At 42.1% G+C, this 27,495-nt stretch overlaps 1 protein-coding gene across 2 annotated transcripts in view; it reads left to right on the top strand.

Moving 5' to 3' along the window:
* The window catches only part of LOC115776074 (formin-binding protein 1-like), a 54,569-nt gene that overhangs the window by 17,312 nt on the left and 9,762 nt on the right, over positions 1–27,495 (top strand). For both annotated transcript variants that reach the window (XM_030723690.1, XM_030723689.1), the window contains exons 5-14: positions 11,079–11,141; positions 11,318–11,413; positions 11,610–11,624; positions 11,708–11,836; positions 11,914–12,060; positions 14,344–14,520; positions 14,597–14,788; positions 21,500–21,514; positions 21,600–21,709; positions 23,714–23,846. In XM_030723690.1, coding sequence (XP_030579550.1) covers positions 11,079–11,141; positions 11,318–11,413; positions 11,610–11,624; positions 11,708–11,836; positions 11,914–12,060; positions 14,344–14,520; positions 14,597–14,788; positions 21,500–21,514; positions 21,600–21,709; positions 23,714–23,846 — 1,077 coding nt within the window. The remainder of the gene's footprint in view (positions 1–11,078; positions 11,142–11,317; positions 11,414–11,609; positions 11,625–11,707; positions 11,837–11,913; positions 12,061–14,343; positions 14,521–14,596; positions 14,789–21,499; positions 21,515–21,599; positions 21,710–23,713; positions 23,847–27,495) is intronic.

Here is a 27,495-nt window from a genome sequence, read left to right as displayed (position 1 = left end):
TTCTTCTGCTTCTTGTATTTTTGTGGTTGACCAAACCAGCTTAGAGCTGCATTACCACCACCTACTGGAGTGGAGATCAGGAAATAACCCCTTCAGTTCTCCGTCGCTGCGACGTATTCCCTTTAACACTGAGCAATCATCGCTGACATGTTTTTCCACGCCTCCACCGCTCTCTGCATGTTCGTGTGTTGTGCTCCCTGTGCTGAGAATTTCAGCTGTTATTTTTTTTTCTCTACTTGAGCTCCCGGACATACTGCTAGCGAGCGCCGCATCCGGTACAGGAAAGACCTCTTCCCCATCAAAATATATTTTTGATAATTTAATCCCCGTTTAGTGACTAAATATAGACCTGCAGTAGAAATGTGTTTAGGAGAATGCTTGTGACTATAAAGCATTACAAGATTACCCTCACGCAGCCCCCAGTTTTTCAACATAAACGCTGATAACACAAAAACAGCAATCAGCTGATTTACGTGCAGTCTGTCTGCACAAGCGCAAAGAGGCGGATCCGGTGAGCTCAGATGGAGCGGAAGAAAGCTTTTCTCCCTGTAACCTCCATTAAACCTTTACTGGGAAACAGCTGGAGATCCTTCATCAACCACCTGGTCAGTAAGTGAAGAAAAGAGAACTTTGTAGCTGCTCCATCCACCCTGTTTGTTTCACACAGGGAAAAACTGCAGTACGGAAGTTAAAATATGCAGATGAACTGTTAATACGAAAAAAGTATTTCTTATCCAGTTACTCGGGTAATTGATGGAATAATTGATAGAATACTAAATTACTAAATTAAGCGATAGTTGCAGCCCTACTGAAATTTGTAACATACCATAAGCCAATGCATCACCTTCTCACATAGGAGCAAAAGGATTCAGGTGATAGAGCGATTGTTGTAAGTAAGTAAAGTTTATTTATTTAGTGCTTTCCACAAACAGAAAGGTGCTTTACAATAATTAAAACACAATATCAAAAACCCAGATAAAACACCATGTTAAAAACATATTAACATTACCATATTAAAAGAAAAAGAATTACTTGTAACTACATGTCACAGTACGTGGGTGCAGGCTGTGTGGTGGGTGAAGGTGGAGAGGACCCAAAAGCAGGACGCAGGAGTAGGTGGCTAAAGATGAACCAAAATGAGCCTTAATTACAGCAGCGAGATGTGAAGGACAAAAATAGACCAAGGCAAAAATGAAACGAAAATAAACTTAAACTGAGGAAAAAAGCTAAGGAGCACTGGAGATCTGAAAAGCATGGAACAACACAGCCACTTAAGACGACAAGACTCTGACATCTGACAAGGGGGAAACTAAGACAATAAAGACACAGAGGGAACAAGTGGAAACAGCTCGGGCAAACAGTTGAACAGAATGACACTAATGAGACTCAGGTAGGGCTGCGACTATCGATTATTTTAGTAACTGAGTATTCTATCGATTATTCCATCGATTACTCGAGTAATCAGATAAATACTTTTTTCGTATTAACAGTTCATCTGCATATTTTAACTTCTGTACTGCAGTTTTTCTCTGTGTGAAACAAACAGGGTGGATGGAGCAGCTACAAAGTTCTCTTTTCTTCACTGGTGGCTGACGAAGGGCCTCCAGCTGTTTCCAGTCAGTGTTAATTTCCTTGATGAACTATTTTCATCATAGTTTTCGTCAACAACCCTTTTTTTTCATGAAAAAAACAAGACGATAACTAGATAAAAACTACCTAAAAGGATAAAACTGATGACTAAATTAATTGACACTTCCTTCAACGAATGAAAATGAGACGAAAATGCTTGGCGGGGACGACATCCAATCAGAAATGATTTAATTTTTTGACAGAGCGGGACAAGTTAGGAAAACATCCAATCAAACGCACAGTTGCACAAATTTGATCTAAACCCGGGAAGGCCACACTAGCCTGTGAATTTTTCAGGCACAGCAGACCTACTCATCAATATTTTATTGTTATGCTCAATAAACAAGGTCAGGTAAATAAATATGTTGTTTGTTCAATATGTTTGTGTGTGTATTGTTCTTTCAAGCATTAATAATATTCCATAACTTTTAATGAATGTTTAATTTCATGTAAGTGTATAATGACTAATTCAAGGGAACTGAAGAAAAAGCATTTACATTTTACACCCTTTATATTTTAGTCGACTGAATTGACTGGAGATTTAGTCGACTATATTCTTACTATAATTAGTCAACTAAAACTAGATTAAAACTATTCAGATGACTAAATTATGACTAAAACTAAATTACATTTTTGTCAAAAGACTAAGACTAAAACTAAATCAAAATTTGCTGTCAAAATTAACACTGTTCCCAGTAAAGGTTTAATGATGGCTACAGAGGAGAAAAAAGCTTCTTTTGGATGCTAGAAAAATGTTTACTTTCGCTCCACCTGAGCTCACCGTCTCTATAAAGGCTCTGGCTCTTTGTACTTGTGTAGACAGACTGCAGGTAAAACAGCTGCCTGCTGCTGTTGTGTTATCAGTGTTTTTGTTGAAAAACTGGGGGCTGCAAGAGTGTAATGTTGTAATGCTTTGTTTTCACAAGCATTCTCCTAAATACGTTTCTACTGCAGGTCTATTTTTAGTCACTAATCAGTTATTAAAGTATAAAAAATATTTTGACGGGGAAGGGGTCCTTCCGGTACCGAATGATCGCTAGTGCTAATAGCAGCGGTCGCTATCAGTATGTCTATGGTTATAGCGATCCATTCTGGGAGCTGAGGTAGAGAAAAAATAACAGCTGAAATTCTCAGCACAGCGAGTACAACACAAAAACACCGCAGAGAGTGGTGGAGGCGTGGAAAAACATGTCAGCGATGATCCACTTAGTGTTAAAGGGAATCCTTCGCAGCGACGGAGAACTTTTTAGAACCCAAGAGGGGTTTTTTTTCTATCTTCTGATCCACTCTCCAGTCCAGTAGGTAGCAGTAATGCAGCTATAAGCAGGTTTGCCCATCGCCATTAAACCCACAAAAAAAAGATGACGGAGAACTGTAATGCTGCTAATGTGGGTGAAACGAGACACCTGAGCCCTGCAGAGTTCAAATGAAACATCAAAGCAACAAATTTGCTTCGTAAATTTTTTTTTATAATCGAATTACTCAAGTTACTCGAGGAATCGCTGCAGCCCTAGACTCAGAACTAAATCAAAACGCAAAGCACAAGAGACAAGGGGATGTCAAATTAAAACAGGACAGAGAAGACTGATACACAAATGCAAACTTGACACCACACAAAGTGGATACAGACTAGACACAACACAGAGAGACAGACACTGTGAAAACGTATCTGATCTTTTCAAATGTGACCTGTGTCTGTACAGCCAGGTCGCATTCATCCAACCTGCACATCAGTGATACTCGACAAACGTCACTATTCTGCATCCTGCTACGCGGAAACGGGAAGAAAAACAAACTTACTTCCACAAACTCTGAGCACGCTCACTACATGTGACATTATTGCGTCTGCTACTGTGCATGCGGGACACTTTTAGGTTCCTATGCAGTTCACACAGGAGATCACATACAAGTTGCTTATATTTGTAAATGTGAACGACCACGCAAAAAAAATTGGATTTCACAAAAAATCGGAATTGAGCGTTAAGGCCTGCAGTGTGAATGTAGCTTTAGTCCTCAGGCAGCGGTAACGCTGGCCTGATGGGAGCAGGGAGAAGAGAGAGTGTCTGGGGTGGCTGGGCTGTTTAAGGATCTTCAGAGCCCACAACCTGCACTGCTTGGTGTAAATGTCCTGCAGGGTGGTTCTGATGGTCCGTTCAGCTGAACAAACCACCCTTTTTAGGGCCATGAAGTCCTGCTTAGTGCAGTTTCCCATCCAGGTGATGATGCTCCCACACATGATGCTCTCGATGGTGCAGGTGTAAAAGTTCCTGAGCACCTTGATTGGGAGCTTGAAGTATCTCAGCCGCCTGAGGAGGTAGAGACGCTGTCTGGCGTTCTTCATAGTTATGTTAATGTGATGAGTCCAGGACAGGTCCCGAGAGATGGGCACTCCCAGGTATTTGAAAGTGTCCACTCTTTCCACCACCACCACTGATTAGAAGTGGATGGTAGTCCCTCTGCTGCATCCTGCTGAAGTTCCTTTGTCTTGTGACATTAAGCAGAAGGTGGTTCTCTCAGCACCAGTTCTCCAGGCGGGAGACCTCCTTCCTGTAGGGTGTCTCTTCATTGTGGGAGATTAGTGTCGTCAGCAAACTTTATGATGAAGTTGGACTCTGATGTGGCCTCGCACACACTCATGAACTGTAGTGGGTCAAGGGTGGTGGGCAGTGAGGAGGTGATGAACATCTTAATGATTCTCTCAAAACATTTCATCACCACAGAGGTGAGCGCTATGGGCCTGAAGTCATTGGGGCTGCTGGGGTGTGGTTTCTTGGGGCCTAAATTGACTTTTTTAAAGCAGGTGGGAATCACACACAGTTTCAGTGAGAGGTTGAATATCACTGTAAACACAGGTGCCAGCTGGTCAGCGCAGGTCTTAAGGACAGGTCCGCTAATACCGCTTTCCTGGTGTTTACACTTCTAAACAACCTTTTCCAGTCATGCTCTTTCACAGTGAGTCTCCTTGCCCCTCCGGCTGGCAGCGCAGGGGGCTGTCGGCTTCCCGACTCAAAGCATGCAAAGAAGTTGTTAAGTTCATCAGCCAGAGAAGCATCAGCACTCACCGGGGGTGTGTGTGGTGCTTTGTGGTCCGTGATGGTGCGTAGTCCTTGACACAGTCCCCTGGAGTCAGACTGTTGTAACTGTTGATCCAGTCTGCAGCCACAGTGATGTTTAGCCTGTTTCACCACTCTACGGACATTGTATGATGCAGCCTTGGAGTCCTCCATGTTCCCAGAGGTAAGGCCGGAGTTGTAGGCAGCTGTGCGGGACCTCAGAGCATCGCGGACAGATTTATCCACCCACGGCTTCTGGTTAAAAAACGTCCCGATGGTCCTCTGAAGCGATGTGTCATCGACAACTTTCCCAATAAATCCCACAACTGTTTCTGTAAACTCCTCAATGTCTCCATCCATGCTGCTGTGAAACATGTCCCAGTCAGCTGAATCCAATGCACCCTGCAGAGCAGCCTCTGTTTGATCAATCCAGTGTGTCACTTCTCTCACAGCAGGGGGTTCCTGCCTGAGCCTTTGTTTGTATTTTGGCATGAGAAGGACAGAGGTGTGCACTGACCTCCCAAAGGGCAGAAGAGGCTTTGCTTTATAGCCATCTTTGAATGGAGAGTAGCAGTGGTCTAGAGTCCCCTCTCCTCTGGTGGGGCAATGTGCTGAGTAAACTCCGGTATCATGTCCACCTGGGGTGGAATATAGATGGTGCTGAAGATGACTGAAGTGAACTCGTGGGGCAGGTAGTGGGGCCAACATTTCAGGGTTAGGAACTCCAGGTTAGGCAAACAGGATTGTTTCAGAGGAACAACATTCCTACTGTCACACCAGTTGTTATTAATCATTAGGCACACACCTCCTCCTCTTGATTTCCCAGACTCACTCATTCTGTCCATGTGATGCACACTGATGAACTCTGCCAGTTGTATGGCGTGGTCCAGTATGAGGGGGGGTCAGCCATAATTCCATGAGACAAATGATGTTGCAGTCCCGTATGTCCCTCTGGAACTGTATCCTGGCCCTGAGTTCGTCCAGCTTGTTATCCAGTGACTGGACGTTAGCCAGCAGGATGCTCGGCAGTGGCGTTTGCTGCGCTCTACGCCTCAGCCTCTCTCTAAGGGGAAAACATGAAACAATATAACAAAATAAAACAAAGCAGTAACAATAAAGGTAACATAACTACAAAAGACCATAATCTAGGAAACAAGGGGTCGCAGACCCAGGACCATGACACTACAGGTAGGGTCACTGCAGCCTGCAACGGTCGATTCCTCGTGTGCATTTCCAGTTAGTTTTACGCTGCAGTTTTTATCAGTGAGAGAATAACAATCATAATCTCAGTATAAGGAATAATAATCATAGCATTAATATAAGGACTCACAAATGCCAGCATATTCCTGGTGGGAGATCGCTGAAACTACCAATCAGAATGGACGTAAGGGAATGAAGAAAGAAGTGGAAAAACAAGAGGGACAAATATGTTTGCACCTGAAAAAGCTGACCATAAAGAGCAAGGACCAAGTAGGGAAAAGAGTCCTGGCATTTTATTTGTTTCTGTCTGCACCGTAGGTAAAACATGAGACATGACAGCACTATGATTGACATGGATGGAGACAGATTTGCTGCACAGTGGGATGCACCTGGGCAGCACGGTGGCGTAGTGGTTAGCACTGCTGCCTCACAGTTAGAATACCATCTGGAAGGCCTGGGTTTGATTCCACCTTGGCCCAGGCCTCTTCCTCTCTCTGTGTGGAGTTTGCATGTTCTCCCCGTGCTTGCGTGGGTTTCCTCCGGGTACTCCGGTTTCCTCCCACATTCCAAAGACATGCACTTACTGGGGTTAGGTTAATTGGCTAATCTAAATTGCCCATAGGTGTGAATGAGAGCATGAATGTGAGTGTGAAAGGTCGTCTGTCCCTCTGTGTTGGCCCTGCCACAGGCTGGCGACTTGTTCAGGGTGTACCCTGCCTCTCGCCCTATGACAGCTGGGATAGGCTCCAGCCCCCCCGCGACCCTTAACAGGATGTGCGGAAGCGAATGGATGGATGGATGGATGGGATCTGCACCATCCGCAACATGACCTGATCTGTTCAACCACCACAGCCCTGCCAGTATAACCAGTATTTGTTGTGTTGGCCTGAATAGTTCTGATTTAGCCTGTGGTTGAACATGTTTTCTGTTTGCTCTGGGTTTAATGGGCAGGACTCCATGTTCTTGGATTGAGTTACTGACTGGAATTAATTGAGCAAAAATTTTGCATACGTGTACAGGATCTGTCAATATGTTGTGGCAGTCACTAACGTGAGTAAATTTATTTTGGTCTAAATACCTTGGTCCTATTTCTTCTTAGTATTATTAGTAATTTTAACTGGTATTACCTTTCTGCTTACAATAAAGCCTCGACATATGAGTTCAATTAATTCTGTGACCTAGCTCTTAACTTAATTTGATTATATGTCAAATCAAATTCTCTCACAGAAATGAATTGAAATGTCATTAATCTGTTCTTGCCCTCAAAAAGGGCCACAAATTTTTTTGACATATTTATGAATAAGACAAATGTACACAACTTTATAAACAGCAAATAATGTATAAAAAAATACTGTATACAGTATAGCAAAAGAGAATGTAACGAAATAAAATGGTTTTATTAAGTGTATTCACCTTTAAAGTCAGATGAAGATGTTCATGGAGATGGAGGTGGAGGAGATCACTAAACTTAAATGCTCCCTTTTTTTCACTTAATCTTCTCCTTCTTCACTGACTTTTGCCTTTTTCGGCACACTTTCCTTGCTTTCTCTTGCAGGCTGTTTCAAGAAAAACCTGTCCAAGGAAGTTTGTTTGTTTCTCCATTTCAAAATGTTCCAAAAATGAGTGAGGCAAGTGTGGTTACACAGCGCCCAGGCACGACCTGTTGCAAGTTTTTCAGCGTGTTTTTTTTTTTTTTTCTTCAATGAACTCTGTAATTTCCTCCCAACGTTTCCTTAATGTCACTTGTACCATTAACAATCTCCTCCTCTGGCTCCTCCGCATTAATGCCCTGCAAAACCTCTGGATGCTGATGCTGCTGTAGCTCCTTTAATTCCTCCATCGTCAGTTCTTCATTGTGCTTCTCAGCAAGGTTGTCAACATCTTCATTCACTTCCAGGCCCGCGGACTTTCTGAGGGACACAATCTCCTCCACCACTAACATTTCTGACTCAAACCTGAGGCAGGTTATGATGTTATAATGTTTCTTCCAGAACTCTTGAAGGGTGAGGTTTGTGCTCTCTGTAACCTCAAAGCAGCACTTGAACAGGTGCTAGAATAGCTTTTTGAAAGTGGAAATTACCTGCTGGTCCACAGGCTGCAAGATGGGGGGGGGGGGGGGGACAGTTATTTTCCACTGAACAAAGAACTCCATGGTGACTCACACCTTTGGGTTTGCCCTCCACATAACCTGCAGTTTTTCTTTAATAATCTAATGAGATTTAAAGGCTCTGGGGTTTTCCAAGTGATGTGTGAATAGTGGCTTGATTTTGCAATCGCCACTCACATTTGCGCACAGTGCAAGGGTGAACCTATCCTTCATAGGTTTGTGACCTGGAATGCTCTTCTTCTTCCATTATATACGTCCTCCTTGGCATCTTCTTACAGAAGAGCCTTCTCTTCACAGCTGAAAACTTGCTCCGGGATGTATCCTTCGGCTTCTACCAGGTTGGCATTGCAATAAAATCCCTGCCTTCACATCTGAGCTTGCTGCTTCACCATGCCTAAGAATGGAGAGAATGCCAGTCCTGTCTTTCAATTTGTCAAACCATCCCCGACTGGCTTTGAATGACTCTTCCGATGCTTTGTTCATTGGTATTCCCTCCATCTGCTTCACCAAATCCTCGTAAATGTCTTCTCACAGATGATGCTCTCGGTCACGCTCTCGGTCATCTCCTGTGAGCTACTTCTCCCTAAACTACAACTTCTCCATCTCTTCATGGGCAGAAGGCCACAGCTTCGACATGATCGAAACACCCTTGGCTGGCATTATAGTCTTTACAGACTCCTTCTGTTTCAAAATCATATAGATCGTAGAAGTACTACAATCGTATGCCCTCGCCAAGTCAGCAACACACCTTGCTCATCTTTTCCAATGATTGCAACAGATCGTATCTCAAACTCATTAGTTAGGACATTCGTAAATCAAGGTACCACTGTATTTATCTATTTATTTATTATTTGTGTTTAATTTATAATGTATTCATTTACATAGTCATTTATTTATATAGTTTTAATAATGTTTTTAATATATTCTGTATTTTATTTAAATTTAGTAGTTATTTTCACGAGATTGTAGAAGTGAACTAAATTTCAAGGTATTCACTGTTCTTTACTGTTCTCAGACAGACAAGAAAACAATACATTACAATAATCTAAAAACAAATCCAGGGTGTGTTGTCTGTGTTAAGCTTCAAAAAGTTATTTGCTGTCGAACCTTTAACTCCATTAAGACAATCAATTCAAATGGATAATTTATCCAGTTCATGAGGTTTAAAAGAGATGTACAGTTGAATGCCGTCAGCATAAAAATGATAAGAAATAGTTTTAAAACTACTAATAATGTGACCTATCCTTGTGGAATGCTGCATGACAGCACAGCAAAATCTGACCACTGAGACCAAAAATCTTCTATGAGCTAGGTATGAAGTGAAGCAATCACTACCATACTGTGTGGCTGAATCTGTGGTCTAAGATCTGATGATCAGCAGTATTGAAAGCTGAACTAAGGTCCAACAAAATAGCGATTGAATTGTCAAGCTTATCTGCAGCCATCAAGAGGTTGTTTGAGACTTTAAGGAGAGGAGCGTCAGTGGAGTGAAACGTTCTAAAACCAGACTAAAAGTTATCAAGAATAGTGTGCTAACTACTAAAAATAATTAAATAAATAAGGTAAAATATCTTCATTCTGAAATACAAAAGGAAATCAGTGACAGGAGGTGGATCTGAAGGAATACCTGAACTGGTTCTAAAGGGCATATCATTCAGACTGTTTTCTGCTTATGAAAAAGTCCAGCAGGGGGTGCTCCTGACCAGGGAGATTATCAAGATTGTTATTAAATTACTAATTTATCCCTAACCGGTCACAACAGATGACTGCCCCTCCCTGAGCCTGGTTCTGCTGGAGGTTTCTTCCTGTTAAAAGGGAGTTTTTCCTTCCCACTGTCACCAAGTGCTGCTCATAGGGGGTCGTTTTGACTGTTGGGTTTTCTCTGTATTATTGTAGGGTCTTTACCTACAATATAAAGCACCTTGAGGCGAATGTTTGTTGTGATTTGGTGCTATATAAATAAAATTGAATTGAATTTATTATTGCACTGTGGCAGAGTGGCATCAGGTCCACACTCAGCAGGATTAACCTTGCCCCCACTGCAGCTCAGCTTGAAAACTTGCAGAATATGACAATTCATGGTCTGTTGCTTGTCTCACCCTCTTGCACTGTGATTGGACGGCTGGGTGACATGGAGCATATTACCCAAAGCTGGACATCATTTGACCCTTGTGACCTCACAGACACATCTGAGGCTTATCTGCTCAGTTACCCAGCTGCCAGCTGTTCGGTCAGATGTGGCCCAAACATCACTATACATCTCACATCTGGCCATGTACAGTTGGTATGTGGCCGAGCTGTGTGTGGCACTGCCATTACACAAACAATTAAAGATAAAGTTACCACGGTAACTTCGGCACAGGACAAACACAACTGATTGATGAAGTTCTTTTCACAATAAAAGACCTAAGGCCTGCACTATGGGTTTTCTGTTCTGTTTGAAAAGGTGTAAAATTTCCCTGATGAGCATCAGTTATAAAATTTAGTCCAACTTTATCCCTTGATTCCCCCAGATTTTTAACTCCACCAAAGCTGCAGCTGAGAGAATAAAAACTAAAACTGTATTTAACATTAATTTAATGAAGTACTTGATTGTAATCCATTAGATTCTCCCATGTCTTAATGATAAGGCCGTGACATTGATCATTCTGTTAGCTTACACTGTCACCATTTTACTAACTTATTTCCCCAGATTGAAACAGGCGATGAATGAACGAGCAGATTCGCTGGCCTCTTGCTACAGCATGAGTGAAATTACTGTAATAACCACATGTTGGCTTTGATGCTTAATTTGTCAGCTTTCAGAAACCCTTTGAATTTTTCTGATAGGAATAACCATCCTGTTTTTATGGTAATGCAAAATGCGCTTGTGCAAACATGTTGTCATGATACGCTGTGTGTTAAAGGGTTAACTTGGCGAGTTGATGATCTGCTTTATGTGACCATTTATCCTGATTGCCACTGTTAGGGTAAATCCAGATAACAGACATCCAAACTGGATCTGTTGAACTCACTGTGTAGTGCAGGGCCCAGTTCATTCTCAGTCACTGGTCAGTCACCAGTCTGACCAGTTTGTTTTACTGTTGCAGCATTTCCAAGATGGCCGTCGTGCCCAGCAGCACATTGAGAGCTCCTGGAAGCAGCTGGAGTCTGTAAGTGACCCCATTGACCACGCTCACTGACCCCACCCACCAGTGGACTGTCTCTGCCTACCAACTCTTCTGCCTCTTTCTCTAAAGTAAAATTAATAGGCTGAATTCTGCAGTGTTGCTTGGACTGATTTATTTTTGTCTGTTTTTTGTTTGTTTGTTTGTTTGTTTGTTTTTAGAGTAAGCGGCGGTTTGAACGTGACTGTAAGGAGGCGGAGCGAGCTCAGCATGTTTCCGACAGAATCGATCTCGACAATAAGACCGATGGAGAGAAGGTCAGAATGTTAAGTTTATTTCATGAGGAGTGTAGGTGGAGCTTGAATACCCCTGCATTAATGTGATTGGATGTTATCAGCTATGAGTCAGTGATTGCTACACCTGAATAAAACAGCTGATTGTGACAGTTTTAATCTGACATCATATTTAAGTCCTGTTTGTCTCTCTGTCTGTCTGTCTGTCTGTCCATCACAGCGCTGCTCGCTGAAGGTGCGTCACTACTGTACTGAGCACTATATTCTGTGAGTTATTTCCCATTTGCACTCCTTGGTGTGAAACCTTTCTGTTTTCAGGCTCGTCAGACGGCTCAGCAGAAACAACAAGCTGCTGAAGAGTCCAGGAAAGACTATGTGACCAGTTTAAACCAGTTTAACCAGGACCAGCACCAGCATTACCACACACTGGTACCAGTGATTTATCAGGTAAGAGTTCCTGTTGTGCAGTGATGTCATCAGTGGGTGTGGTGGCATGTACTTAAGTGTGTGCCTTTGCCCTGTAGCGTATCCAGGACATGGAGGAACGGCGGATTGAGAGAATTGGGGAAGCAATGCGTTCGTTGGCGGAGGCTGATAGAAAAGTTCTTCCTGTTGTGAGCCGCTGTCTGGATGCCATGATGGATGCTGCTGAGAGCATCCAGCCCAGAAAGGTGAGAGTTCCATGAATCCACCCACAGAAACCAAAATCCTGATTTAATTTTGGCTGATTTCCCTTAAAGGTCATTTCCATGTGCACATCTGGATCTTTAGTTCGCTCTCTGGAAGTCCTGATCTGACCATGTAGACATCTTTCAGTCCGTCGACCCTTCAGACTGAATGTAGTAAAGAGAGTAAACTCACAGGAGATACATCGGACGAATACAGCAGATGGAGAGGGAAGATTGTGATGCTATAAAAGTCCTGAAGAAGAAGAAGACTTTTTCATTATATGTAAACATAAAATGAAATTTGCATTCCAGAACATCCATCTAAGAAACGACAAACAAAGAATCATCTCATATTTTGTATACATACACATACACTTACACAGTATAAGGTTACAAAAACCACTGCAATAGCGTGCTGAGTTAAGGCAAGGGAGGGCAAGGGAGGGGCGGGGCGGGAAGCCGGTGGTGACGAGTAGGCAGGTTTACTGTCGAGCTGACCCAGCTCTCTCTTGACTAAACAGTCCTGATAGAGATGGAATGTTCATCAGCACGGTCGCGAGGCGCATCAGTTCACACAGATCACAAGACAGGACAAGCAGGAAGGGCGTAGAGCACCTGTTTACATAACATCTCCAGGAGACGATTTAGATACACGGCCATCCATCCAAGGCCATCTGGGAGCCAATTCCAAATACAACAGTTGTTTTGTACAGGCTGTCATAACTGATTGCTGACAGACCTTACAGTTTTTCTGGTTACCTCTCAGTGGTGAAAAATCCATTCATCTGAATTTTTGGCTCTACTCCGCCGCACAGTAACAGACACTCAAACACTCCTCCAGATCTAATCGATCTGGAATTCGATTCAGCTCTACTGAGTAGAAATCAGAACGGAACTTGAAGCAAAGGGAATAGTTCAGATGTTCTCAAGGAGATAAAGTTAAAGGGAATATTAGTCCAATTTCAAACAGGCTTGTTTTCTATTTTTAAATATGGAGTCAAAGAAAGTTTTTGATGTCAGCTTGCAGTCTTAATAAATGCTTTTCACACTTTAGCAGTGTCAGTCAGAGTCAGAGCCAGCTGTTTCCAACATGAAACAGCTGAATAAAACAGTTCCCCACATCTGCATGGTTCTCTTCGGGTACTCCAGCTTCCTCCCACAGTCCAACAACATGCAGTTAGTGGGGTTAGGTTAATTGGTGAATCTAAATTGCCCATAGGTGTGAGTTTGAGGGCAAATGGTTCTCTCTCTCTCTCTCTCTGTGTTAGCTCTGTGTTAGCTGTGATAGACCTGGCTCCAGCCCCCCCACAACACCGACTTGGATAAGTGAAAGTAAATGGGTGGATAAACCAAAATGCAAAAGCAGGGTGTAATCCAGCAGCGTTTGGAACCTCCTTTAGCAGCAATAAGTTGCAGTGATGGTTTCCTGTGTAACTTTGTCAGTCTCTCACTTCACTGTGGAGGAGTTTAGGTCCACTCTTTTTCACAGCATAGCTTCAGCTCAGTGAGGTTTGCAGCATTCATTTATGCACAGCTCTCTGAAGGTACTACCACAGCATTTAATCAGGCTGATGTTGAAGCACCTTCTGCAGCCATTCTGTTGAACATTTGCTGCTATGTTTTGGATCATTGTCCTGTTGATGACCCAGTTTGGTTCAAGCTTTAGCTGTGGGACACATCGCCTCACATGTGACTCTAGAATACTTTGGTATACAGAGGAATTCACGGTCCACTCAGTGACTGCAAGAAGCCCAAATCCTCCTCCCTCCACCACCGTACTGACAGTTGGTCTGAGGTGTTTGTACTGATGTGCTGAGTTTGGTTTCCTCCAAATGTCCTACTGTGCATGATGGACAAACATCTCCACTTTCTCCTGCAGCCCTTCCAAACAAGCCATACATGTTCAGTATTTTTCTAATTCTACTGTCATGACCTTTAACCCTATAACACAGAACGGGTCGTCTGTGACACAGCATACTTCAAATGTCCCGCTGTTCGCGGCCTTCCGGCAACAATTACCTTAACCCATTCTAACTGAGGCCTGCATAGTGTGGAAGGATGTGCAGTCCAATCAGTGAAACAGCAGACATGTTTTACAGGCCATGTCATGAAGGAGCTCCAAACCGGGACTTGAATTGTTTGTTACAGCCTGAATGATTTGTGATGAAAAGCTTCAGAAACACACCTTTATGTGCTCTCACCTTTTTTTTTGTCTCCTCCAGGCATCAGTGTGGAATGTAAAGGTTAAAAGTCAGATATAATACTTTGCATTGAATGTGTTTTCAGGACACCCTTCAGGTGGTGGAGGTGTATAAATCAGGGTTTGACCCTCCAGGTGATGTTGAATTTGAAGACTATAGCGCCACCATGCGGCGGAGCATCTCTGAATCCAGTTACCTGGATAACCGGACAGAGGGACGGAGACACAGCAGGAAGCTGTGGCCCTTTATCCGAAAAAACAAGGTACATACATGGCACAGGTAAGACATACCTGGAGGAATCACCTGGCTGTACTCATGTCCTTCTCTCCCTCTTTCAGTTGCTGACCCTCCTATCCTCCCCCCGGCAGCCTCCACCCCCACCCCCAACCTCACCTTCCCCTGGGGGTGTGGTCAACAGTCCCCAGTCCCCATCTACAGGCACCAGAGAACCCATCACACAACGGCTGAATGACCTGATGACCTCTGGTTCCAGAACCAGGAAGCAGTGTCTGCGCAGCCTCAAGAGAGGGGTACAAAAATATATTGCATATACTATACTACATGCAATACTACATTATATACTAAATATGTCAAAGTACAGCTGTGTGACAGGCCAAATAGAACCCAAATGGATGATTCAAAAATGCAGCTTTAATGCTGATGTCTCTTACAAAAGTACAAAACAAGGCTGGGCTGGAGCCAAAACCTGAGATATTGAAGAAGCACACAGCATAAGAGGAGGACGCAAAAAAGAATTGAGGAAAACTGAGGGCTTAAATATACGCACAAGGTAATTAGAGAGTGGAGACAGCTGAGGAGAACAAGTCAACAGAACCTAACTAATGAATCAAGGAAAGCAAAACTAAACACAATGTAAAATAAAACTAGTAAAGACTAGTAAAATAAAAGAGGAAGTACCTAAACATGGGACAGAGAACGTGGACTTGACACAGAGAACACAGGGAAAGCATAATAATTGAAACAAGGAATCAAACAAAAGAACAGAACCTATACAACAACACTAAAGAAGGCATGAGGAAATGGATAAAGAAACCAACCAGGTATAACTGCAAAAAGGTACAAAACTGCAAAAACTACAATAAACTAAGCATCAACAGAGCTGTAAGATAAGAGAAATTGAATATCTATAACACAAAATACTGGGTGTTTTCTTGTTTTTATGACAGATGCTCTAATACATTTTTTTAGGCATTTGTATGCTACATACTATGCTATATACCAGTGGTCACTAATAGGCGGACCTCGGTCTGGATACGGACCAAAATTATCTCTCATGTGGACCTGAATCTAATACAAAAACAGAACCATGTGATACCACCAAGCCGGTTCCAGCCAGAGGTTACCCAGGAAAAGACAAAAATAGAAAGAAACTTAGTGACACATAGCAAGAGATACAGCCGGGCAAGACAGAGGAAAGGATAAACTGGTACTTGAGATGGAGAAGGGGGGAGAAACGGGTGAGTTAAATGGACACAAGTAGAAAAAGAACAAATGGCGGCGTGTAAAAAATTTAAAGTGGACAGTGAAAATAGAGCATTTAATCTGGAATGGACAGTCATTTCTCTTTATACTTCCCACTGCTGGTACTAAACCAGTGAGTCTGATATGTTCAGAAACTGTGGGTGTTATTAAAAGTGGGTAAAAGTGGAAATGTGAAATGCCATTATGAGACAAAACATAAAGGTTTTGAACAAACAGACACTCAAATCAGAACTAAGGTCAGAGAAAATACACAGTCTCAAAGCCCAATATGACCAGTCTACCAGGATCCTGAGCAAGACATTCACTGCTCAGCAACAAGCTCATGGGCATTCCCTCAGAGCTGCTTGGATTGTGGGTCAGCACAAAAAGCCATTTACTGATGGAAAGGTTGTCAAAGAATGCATGACTACAGTTGCTCAAACACTTCTTGAAGGAAAAGAAAAACAGGAACTTTGTGAGAAAATAAAGCAAATCCCCATGTCAGCATCATCTGCTACAAAGAAAGTGAAATTTTGACTCAGGATGTGTTAGCCCAGCTTGATGAAGCCATGAAAAAGGCCCCATGTGTAGGCTTAGCTGTGAATGAGTCCACTGACATGTGTGACGATTAGGGCTCCAACGATTCATCGACCTAATCGATGACGTCGACTACAAAAATTTGTCGACGTAGAATTTCATCGTTGAAGTGTCGTACTTTTAAACCCATCCATCTATTTTGTTCCACTTATCGTGTTATTTTGTAATTGCAATACACTAGAGGAAGATATGGGGCAGTATTGCCTCCACTGTCTGCCAACAACAACAGTACCATGTAGAAGAAAGTAACAGAACAGCGTAACGCTAGTGGAATGGAGAGGAGGGTGGAGAAAATTAAAGAAAATGGGGACAGACTGTAAAAGTTGTGGGAGCATTTGACAGAAAACAAAAATAAAGCTGAATGCAGACTGTGCAGAGCAGAGGTTTCCTTCCACGGCAGCATTACTGCGGTACTGAGCATTTAAAACGCCGCACCCTGGAGCTGTGACGGCAGCTCTGGATGGGTACGTTAGTTTGTCGTAGATACCTGTTAATGTTTGTACAGTAATGTTTCTGTTAGTTTACCTGTCGGAAACAAGCTCTCATGAATAATGTTTGCTAAGCGCCACCATTTCAGTGATGTTAGCTAACGAGTGAAGGACAATAGGAGCAGCTATGTTGGCTACTATTTTTTTCCTCATATTAATGTCAGCGTTCATCCTGAATAGTAAACCTCTGTATGAACTGAATCGTCTATAAACTTTTCAGCTGTTTTGGACGGAAAAATTTGATTTAATTTGAAGCCTTATTTGCACTTTTGGACAGAGGCCATTTTTAATTATTTGCACATTATATTTTCATTTAAAAATAAAAATTGCTTTTACTTTAATATGCATTTTTTATTTGATATTTATTGTGATGGTCACATTAATGTTAAAAATACATCTGATTAGTTTCAAACTCGTATTTTTATGGGTCATTATTTTAATTGTGAGAAGAGAACAAGGTGATGTTAACAGGTGGGCAGGCTTGAACAGGTGAGTTAAGATTAAAATAATCGTTGACTAATCTATAACAAAAATTGCAGATTATTCGACTACCAAAATAATCTTTAGTTGCAGCCCTAGTGACGATGCTCAGCTGTTAGTTTATGTTAGATTTTATAACACAGACCAGAAAGCATTCTATGAAGACCTCCTGGGCATCGCTCCTCTTCAGACCAGTACAACAGGAGAAGACATCCACCTGGCCTTTAAGGGGATATTAGAAAAGAGGAATAGAGCCCAAAAAAGTGATCTCAGTCACCACAGATGGAGCTCCTGCTATGATCCATTAGGAGGGAAATAGCATCTTTTTCTAGAAAATGAGAAACAGCAGGACAATGTGGCCTTTTTGGTTCACATTACTTCACATCTATGAACTGAACTTGAGGCGACAGGACAAGGACAATTCAATTTGTGAACTAATGACAGCTGTCCATGCCTTTCAGAGGAAACTTGAGATGATAAAGGAAGACCGGCAGGAAGACTGTCCACTTCCCAGCAGTGCAGGAACAGGTTCAGGGACAGCGAGATGTGGCTTCTTTTGTTGAGTTTATTGAGAAGCACATTGTAAACTTCAGCAGTCGTTTTGACAGCTTCAGTGTTGGACAGCAGCTCACCATGTTCATTCAGAACCCATTTGTCAAATATCGTTCCAGGCTCACCAATGAGCACCTCCGCACGTGCATGACAATGGCTCTGACTCCATTCAAGTCCAGGTTTAAAATTCTGGCAGGACAAGCAAGAGCTCACTTCTCTCACTGAGCACAAAAGAAATAAGTTATTGTCTAAAAATGTTCAGTTATTAAATGAGTTCAGATTTAAATTCTTTAAATAATTTGAGACGGTTGAGTCCAGATCTGAAACATAAAAAATGTAAATCAAGCTTTTCCTACATTTCTTTTTTCTGAAGTTAGTCATTGTGAACATGCACAGCTGTCATGTTTTACTTAGGTTCTTATTTTGACATGTCATCCTACTTTTACTCAGTAAATGAGAGAACATTAAACATCAGAAATCAGACATACATGTTCAGCCCTTTGTTTCATGACAAATATTGTCAAAAGGTACGTAAATAAGACTGAATTCATTTCATTTGATAGGCAAATCAATGCATGCAGATGTTGATACAACTACTTAGCTACTATATATATATACACAGGTGCTGGTCATAAAATCAGATTGGAGTCGATCAGTCTGTGGCACTGCTCAGGTGTTATGAGAGCCCAGGTTGCTCTGATATTGGCCTTCAGCTCTTCTGAATTGTTGGGTCTGTATCGCATCTTCCTCTTCACAATAGCCCATAGATTTTATATGGGGTTAAGGTCAGGCGAGTTTGCTGGCCAATTAAGAACAGGGATACCATGGTCCTTAAAGCAGGTACTGGTAGCTTTGGCACTGTGTGCAGGTGCCAAGTCCTGTTGGAAAATGAAATCTGTATCTCCATAAAGTTGGTCAGCAGCAGGAAGCATTAAGTGCTCTAAAACTTCCTGGTAGACGGCCGCGTTGACCTTGGACCTCAGAAAACACAGTGGACCAACAGCAGCAGATGACATGGCACCCCAAACCATCACTGACTGTGGAAACTTTACACTGGACCTCAGCCAGCGTGGACTCTGTGCCTCTCCTTTCTTCCTCCAGACTCTGTGACCTTGATTTCCAAAAGAAATGTAAAATTTACTTTAATCAGAGAACATAGCATATTTTTCGCACTATAAGGCGCACTTAAAATCCTTACATTTTCTCAATTTAAGGCAGTGCACCTTATACTCCGGTGCGCCTTATGTATGAATTCTTGTTTTGCTTACTGACCTTGAACCAATTTTAGGTGGTACACTCAAAAATCTGTCAAAATGTTTTAGTGCAACTTTGGTAAGGGGTGCTTAACAGATATCGACATACAAAGTGTACGATGGGGGGGTAACACCCAGCATATGCTTTTCAAATAGTTGAGCGCTGCCGTCAGACTACCGATGGCCAAGGCATCCACACCACTGTATCATTGTGTGGTCTGCAGCGATATGGCCTCCGGTCTGGCGGATCAGTTCAAAGGCCTCATTGAATTCTCTAAAATAGTCCATCATCGATTCACAAAATGACTCTACTGACGATATTAGACAGGAACAAGCTGTGAGTGCGGCGCAGCAGGTGTGGAAAGCAGCCAAAGCTGCCGGAAAAGCTGCCGGAGATAAATTCAACAAGAACTGGAAGCATCGTTCCAAAAATGGAAACCGTACACATTAAACCGCAGAAAATGATAATGGATTTTATTCTACACGTTCCTGGCCTATTTTCATCTATGCTGGCCCGTATATTTGTGCGTAATCTGGCGATTGGCGGCCGGCACTGTTGCCAACTTTTGTGCAACAAAACTCGCTGTTGGCTGTCTCAAAAATCGCTAAAGGACGAATCGAGGTCCGGGGACGTGTGTGCTGTCCCCCTTGGTGCCGAAGAGAGGTCCGGGGCGATGCCACAGCGCACGCAGTATGAGCGCTGTATGTACACAAAACACGTAAGCAAAAATAAATGTTTTATTTTTGCTTATATAAGTAAATATACTGGTTCGCAGGATTTGTGAAGGGCTTATATATAAAATGAAGAAATTACTTGTTCTTACCCTCATTAATAAAGAATACATTATAACGTCTGTTAAGACGTTGAAGAAGATGGGGAGAGATTGCCAGCAAAAGTTGCCCTTTTATTAACAATTAAATGGTTGCTGTGTGCCGCAACCAAAACAAAACAGTAACAAAAACGACACTGACTCGGATAATGACGAGAGGGAACCCGGCATGCTTGATGCCAAAATTGCCCAACTGTTCAACTCAGACACTAAAGATGAGGAATTTGATGGATTTGTGGCAGATGAATGATTTAAAATGTGAGAGTATTTTTCTGTATTTGTTACAACTGAACAATATTCCGAGTTACTGTGAATCAGTTGAATAAAGTTCGACTTACCTGACGCTTTTGTTTCGCTCTACATTTGTTTTATCATGCGCCTTATAACCCGGTGCGCCTTATGTATGATATTGATTGATATTGCGCCTCATTGATATTGTGCCTTATAGTCCAAAATATGGTAACTTTGGAGCACTCAGCAGCAGTCCAGTCCTTTTTGTCTTTAGTCCAGGCGAGATGCTTCTGACACCGTCTCTTGTTCAAGAGTGGCTGACATGAGGACTGTGACAGCTGAAACCCATGTCTGCATACGTCTATGCGTGGTGGTTCTTGAAGCACTGACTCCAGCTGCAGTCCACTCTTTGTGAATCTTCCCACATTTTTGAATGGCTTTTGTTCCACAATCCTCTCCAGGGTGCAGTTATCCCTATTGCTTGTACACTTTTTTTCTACCACACCTTTTCCTTCCCTTCTCCTCTCTATTAATGTGCTTGGACACAGAGCTCTGTGAACAGCCAGCCTCTTTAGCAATGACCTTTTGTGTCTTGCCTTCCTTGTGCAAGGTGTCAAAGGTCATCTTTTGGACAACTGCCAAGTCAGCAGTCTTCCCCATGATTGTGTAGCCTACAGAACTAGCCTGAGAGACCATTTAAAGGCCTTTGTAGGTGTTTGGAGTTAATTAGCTGATTAGAGTGTGGCACCAGGTGTCTTCAATATTGAACCTTTTCACAATATTCTAATTTTCTGAGATACTGAATTTGGGGTTTTCATTAGTTGTCAGTTATAATCATCAAAATTAAAGGAAATAAACATTTGAAATATATCAGTCTGTGTGTAATGAATGAATATAAATATACAAGTTTCCCTTTTTGAATGGAATTACTGAAATAAATCAACTTTTTCATGATATTCTAATTTTATGACCAGCACGTGTGTGTGTGTGTGTGTGTATATGTATATATGTGTGTGTGTGTGTATATATATATATATATATATATATATATATATATATATATATATATAAAAGCTAAGTAGTTGTATCAACATCTGCATGCAATTTTAATTGAATACCCCTGCTATATACCATACTAAATACTTTACTACATGTTATTTTAATATTGCATTACACATACTGTATTTGTACCTGCACATTCACATGTATGCTGATGTTGATGAATCATTGCTGAGCTGAAACAGGTTGATGAAGATCTGTTACCAGCATGTCAGCCACATTAATGATGTTTGTTGTTCTCCTTCATGCTCTCCTCTTTGACTGGACAGTTATCACTCAAGCTGGTTAGTATCCCACCTGTCAGTAACATCCAGGTGTGTTTGAGCACACAATGTTTGCTGGTGTTTAATGAACGTGTTGATGCTACAGGGCTCCAGTCCGGCAGACTGCAGCCACCTTCCTCCTGAACAGAGACGTAAGAAACTTCAGAGCCGAATCAACAACATCAACCAGGAGATCCAGAGAGAGCGGGAGCAGCGGTAACACACACACACACACACACACACACACAAATAAACACCAATAGGGGCCCTGATCCAGGAAGCAGCTTCAGACTTCGAGTTTAAAATAAACAGCCAATCAAAATTTTATCCAATTAGCATTGTATCCAGAGCAGCAGCAATACAAACAGTTGTCAGTGCTGACCATATTTGGCTTTTGTCCTGTCTCTCTCCCCTCAACCCCAACGGTCACAGCAGATAGGGTGACTGCCCCTCCCTGAGCCTGGTTCTGCTGGAAGTTTCTTCCTGTTAAAAGGGAGTTTTTCCTTTCCACTGTCACCAAGTACTTGCTCATAGGGGTCATTTTAATTGTTAAGTTTTCTCTAGGGTTTTTACCTTACAATATAAAGTGCCTAGAGGCAACTGTTTGTTGTGATTTGGTGCTATATAAATAAAATTGAATTGATTTGAATATCATTTATCTTAGAAACAGGAGGGAAGAAAAGAGTAATTTTAATTAGCTCAGTCCGCTCTGTCATCATCACACACTAAATAAAGTTGATTCTGGCTGTGGTCGTCATTTAGCCAGCCGGAACATTGATTCAATGAAGATGAATTTGATAATAAATCTAATGATTCAGCTGTAACCTGACAGTTATTGCACATAGACTGATCATTCAGTTCAGTTTTATTTATAATATAGCACCAAATCACAACAAACAGTTGTGGCGCTTTATATTCTAAGGTAAAAACCCTACAATAATTCAGATGGATCCATTCATAGCATCTTAATCTACAATCCTTATCCAATTTGGATCCATCCTGCTGTGTGAGTGGACTCCGACCCCGACCCAGTTTGTTGATCCATTATGGAAACTATGATTCCTTCGGGTGAATCCAGTTCTGGTCGACCCACTGAGACTGATCCGAAAATGTTGTTTGACCTCAGTTAATGACTGAATCTCAGTCTTTGAACACATGTGAACATGAAATGTAACCAGATTACAATCAGACTGTCTGTGGCTGCTTTTAAAAAGTCACTTTAAATCCATTTAGTTCAGTTTGAGAGTCTGAAATTCATTTCAGTTTCATCTTCACTAAGTACACCTCATATCCAAGATACAGCTGTGGCATACATTTATCTATCAGTGCAACCGATGATCAATAATTGGTCAATGTGACTGACTGAGCGATCCTTGATCAGTGTGTTACACAGATCAGTGTAAAGTAAACAGTGATTCTACAGTAAATGTTTCAGAAAAGCTGACTGACAGTCTGACTGTCCACAGAGTCTCACAGACTAGAGATCTGATTGTGAATTGATAATCAATCACTGAATCGCTGTCTCCATCCTTGTATACTGATGACTGATTGATTATTAAAGCGCCCATGTAGCAAACATCTAACTGGGATTTTAGTGTTTGTAAAAACTCTTGCATATGAATTCTTTCCACTTGGAGCTCTGACAGCAACTTTTTGAATGAGGAAATAAAACCAAGTGTCATTCAGCTGGTTCAGGGGCAGCAGGACAGGGAGGAGTCAGAGGGAACACCTGTCAGCCAGATCACAGAGTCTGTTACCACAATAACTGACTGAGAATTTAAATTAACCCTTTTTTTTGGAGTTTCTCCTCAGAGATTCAGCTGAACCTGCTTCCTGGTTCAGGACCTGTAACTGTGCATTTTGATTGTGGTCAGATTGTTTGTTTTTAGTCCTGTCATGAAGGTCTGAAGTAGATCTATGGTGTAAATGAAGTGCATTAAAATTTCTGTACTGTGGCCTCCACGGAGGAGGGGAGCCTCAACACAGGTCCTGTTTTTAGAGGTGCCATCTGACTGGATAACTTACAGGAGGAGTATGTTCAGAGGAGCAATCAGTTCTGAAGCTGATCCAGGTTTCTGTCTTCAAAATAGTGAGACAGGTGTTGGTCCTAGTGGAGGACTGTGTGTGTGTGTGTGTGTGCGTGTGTGTGTGTGTGTGTGTGTGTGTGTGTGTGTGTGTGTGTGTGTGTGTGTTTATCTTATAGGATGTTTGTTGTTTCAGGGATGCTTTGCTGAAGATGAGGGAAGTTTATGAACGAAGTCCTCAGATGGGCGATGCCAACAGTTTGGAGCCTCGACTGGAAGAAGTGAAGCAGAACCTACAGAGGCTGGAGGAGGAGCTAAGAAAGAACCAGGTCCACACCTGTTCTCTAAACATGCTGGATACACATAGCTGAAACACACTGTAAATACACACATTATGACTCAGACTCATCTTGAAACAGATTTCAAGACAGTGGGTGAAATACCTATCAGACTGGGACCTCACCAGTTCAATTCAAGTTTACTTATATAGCACCAGATCACAACAACAGTCACAGGAGATACTTTAAATTGCAATCTAAAGAGCCTACAATAATACAGAGAAAGGCAGAAGGGAAAGAAAAGGAATACTCACATGTAAAGGAAGCTCTTAGAACATGTAATTATCCTAACTGGGCCTTTATCAAATCAGTGAAGATCCACAGGAAAGAAGGTCAGACTCCAACTAGGGAGAAACAGAATGACAGACTTTCCCTTTGGATCAAGAACACAGATGGTTTGAAAGAGGAGTAAAGGAGGTCATTTATATCTACTGAAGCTGAGAAATTGCGCTTCAGATCCAACATAGGGTTATTACAGTAATTGTTGGAAGTCTGGAAACAGCGGGACATTTGAAGTATGTTTTGTCGCTGATGACAGGTTCAGTATTAAAGGGTTAAGCTACACAAGAATCCACAAAAAGATTTTAAAAAAAAGCTTGTTGTAATTTTATTAAAGTAAAACTGAACTTTCACAGTAGCAGCAGTTATATGGAATTATATTTAGGTCAAAAGTCGCGCGTGAGCAAAAACACAATCCGCGCAAATAATTTTATTTCACAGGCGCAGGAATGCATTCACATTCGCTCAATGAATTTCCGCGCACGTAGAACTTAGTAGCCATGCGAAAAAAGAATTCAATTCAATTCAATTCAATTTTATTTATATAGCGCCAAATCACAACAAACTGTCGCCTCAAGGTGCTTTGTATTGTGGGTAAAGACCCTACAATAATACAGAGAAAACCCAACAGTCAACACGACTCCCTATGAGCAGCACTTGGCGACAGTGGAAAGGAAAAACTCCCTTTAACAGGAAGAAACCTCCAGCAGAACCAGGCTCAGGGAGGGGCAGTCATCTGCCGCGACCGGTTGGGCTGAGGGGAGAGAAAGACATGCTGTGGAAGAGAGCCAGAGATTAATATCAATTAATGAAGAAACAGTGCATTATGTGAACCCCCCAGCAGACTAGGCCTATAGCAGCATAACTAAGGGATGGTTCAGGGTCACCTGATCCAGCCCTAACTATAAGCTTTATCATAAAGAAAAGTTTTATGCCTAATATTAAAAATAGAGAGGGTGTCTGTCTCCCGAATCCAAGCTGGAAGCTGGTTCCACAGAAGAGGCGCCTGAAAGCTGAAGGCTCTGCCTCCCATTCTACTCTTAAGTATCCTAGGAACCACAAGTAAGCCAGCAGTCTGAGAGCGAAGTGCTCTATTGGGGTGATATGGTACTATGAGGTCTTTGAGATAAGATGGGGCCTGATTATTCAAGACCTTGTATGTGAGGAGAAGAATTTTAAATTCTATTCTAGATTTAACAGGGAGCCAATGAAGAGAAGCCAATATGGGAGAAATATGCTCTCTCTTTCTAGTCCCTGTCAGTACTCTAGCTGCAGCATTTTGGATCAGCTGAAGGTTTTTCAGGGAGCTTTTAGGACAGCCTGATAATAATGAATTACAATAGTCCAGCCTAGAAGTAATAACTGCATGAATTAACTTTTCAGCATCAATCTGAGAAAGGATGTTTCTAATTTTAGAAATATTGTGCAAATGCAAGAAAGCAGTCCTACATATTTGGCCAAAGTAATGCCATCCAGAGTAAGTATCTGGTTAGACACCATGTTTCTAAGATTTGTGGGGCCGAGAACAAGAATTTCAGTTTTATCTGAATTTAGAAGCAGGAAATTAGAGGTCATCCAGGCCTTAATATCTTTAAGACATTCCTGCAGTTTAACTAATTGATGTGTGTCATCTGGCTTCATTGATAGGTAAAGCTGAGTATCATCTGCATAACAATGAAAATTGATGCAGTGCTTTCTAATAATACTGCCTAAGGGTAGCATGTATAATGTAAATAAAATTGGTCCTAGCACAGAACCCTGTGGAACTCCATAATTAACCTTAGTGTGTGAAGAAGACTCCCCATTTACATGAACAAATTGGAGTCTGAGATAAATATGATTCGAACCACTGCAGTGCAGTACCTTTAATACCTATAGCAAGCTCTAATCTCTGTAATAAAATGTTATGGTCAACAGTATCAAAAGCTGCACTGAGGTCCAACAGGACAAGTACAGAGATGAGTCCACTGTCAGAGGCTCTAAGAAGATCATTTGTAACCTTCACTAATGCTGTTTCTGTACTGATGAATTCTGAAACCTGACTGAAACTCTTCAAATAAACCGTTCCTCTGCAGATGATCAGTTAGCTGTTTTACAACTACTCTTTCAAGAATCTTTGAGAGAAAAGGAAGGTTGGAGATTGGCCTATAATTAGCTAAGACAGCTGGGTCAAGTGATGGCTTTTTAAGTAGAGGTTTAATTACAGCCACCTTGAAGGTCTGTGGTACATAGCCAACTAATAAAGACTGATTGATCATTTTTAAGATTGAAGCATCAATAATTGAATCATCAGTAATAAGAAGCCAGTGCGCAGGCGAGAGTGTCTGCTGTGCGCGCGCTGCAGGAGTTTCACGCACCTCCGTGTGACTCTAAGCGCGGAACAGAATTCTATGTGCGGAACAAATTTCTACACGAGTGAAGAAACTTTTGACCATCTGGGGCGGAGCCCAAAGGATTCACAAGACCTCACATGATTGGTCACTTTTAAGTCGATCACGCCCACAAGGCGAGGGCCTTAACCTCGCCTTGATTGACAGCAGTTGTTAGGTAACATTGCACAACTGTTTCTTCAATACCATTTGTGAATGTTATAGAGGCCTGTAGTCAAAAGTACTTACTTCATTAAATCTTATTTTTCTAACCAAGGTGATATTGCTAGCAGTGGATACTCATTACCTTATGGCAGTATTCCAACTAAATATAATTCCATACAGTTACACCATCATGTCTTCTCTAGAAAAGATTCTTCAAGCATGGCTCATCTCTCATCTGGAGGTTTAACCTGTTCCTTGTGGCTGACACATTCCATTAAAACCAAGGTGGACAAAGACCAGCCATTTTCAGGTCTCTCCACAGGTGCTCTGCTGTGTTCATATGGTTATGAATAAAATTTTCTCTGTTTAAATTTTCTGTCGGGTGGTGGCCAAAGGCGGAGGCCCTGGTAGACCGATGCCCAGGTAGCAAGACTGGCTAATGGGACATGGAAGGTCACTTCTCTGGTGGGGACGGAGCTTGAGCTAGTGTGTCGCATGGCCTGGGCTCTGGAGCCAGTCTCCTGGAGAGGGGCTGGATTCTGTTCCAGGCTGGAGTTGCCCTCAGTGAGAGACAGCAAGCTTGGGTGAATATTCTTGTATCCCTTTGGATTGCTGCCTCAGTGGATGAGAGGGTTGCTTCCCTGCACCATCAGGCCGGGGAATGGGTCCTGACTGTTTGTGCTTATGCGACAAATGGCAGTTCAGAGTACGTACCCTTTTTGGAGTCGCTGGACGGGGTGCTCAAGGGTTCTCCATTCGGTGACACTATTGTCTTACTGCGAGACGTCAATGCTCACGTGGGCAATGACAGTGAGACCTGGGAGGGG

The sequence above is a fragment of the Archocentrus centrarchus genome, unplaced genomic scaffold, assembly GCF_007364275.1.
Source record: "Archocentrus centrarchus isolate MPI-CPG fArcCen1 unplaced genomic scaffold, fArcCen1 scaffold_26_ctg1, whole genome shotgun sequence".
NCBI lineage: Eukaryota > Metazoa > Chordata > Actinopteri > Cichliformes > Cichlidae > Archocentrus > Archocentrus centrarchus.
The sequence above is the reverse complement of the archived record's forward strand: the minus strand, read 5'-3'. Positions and strand labels throughout refer to the sequence as shown.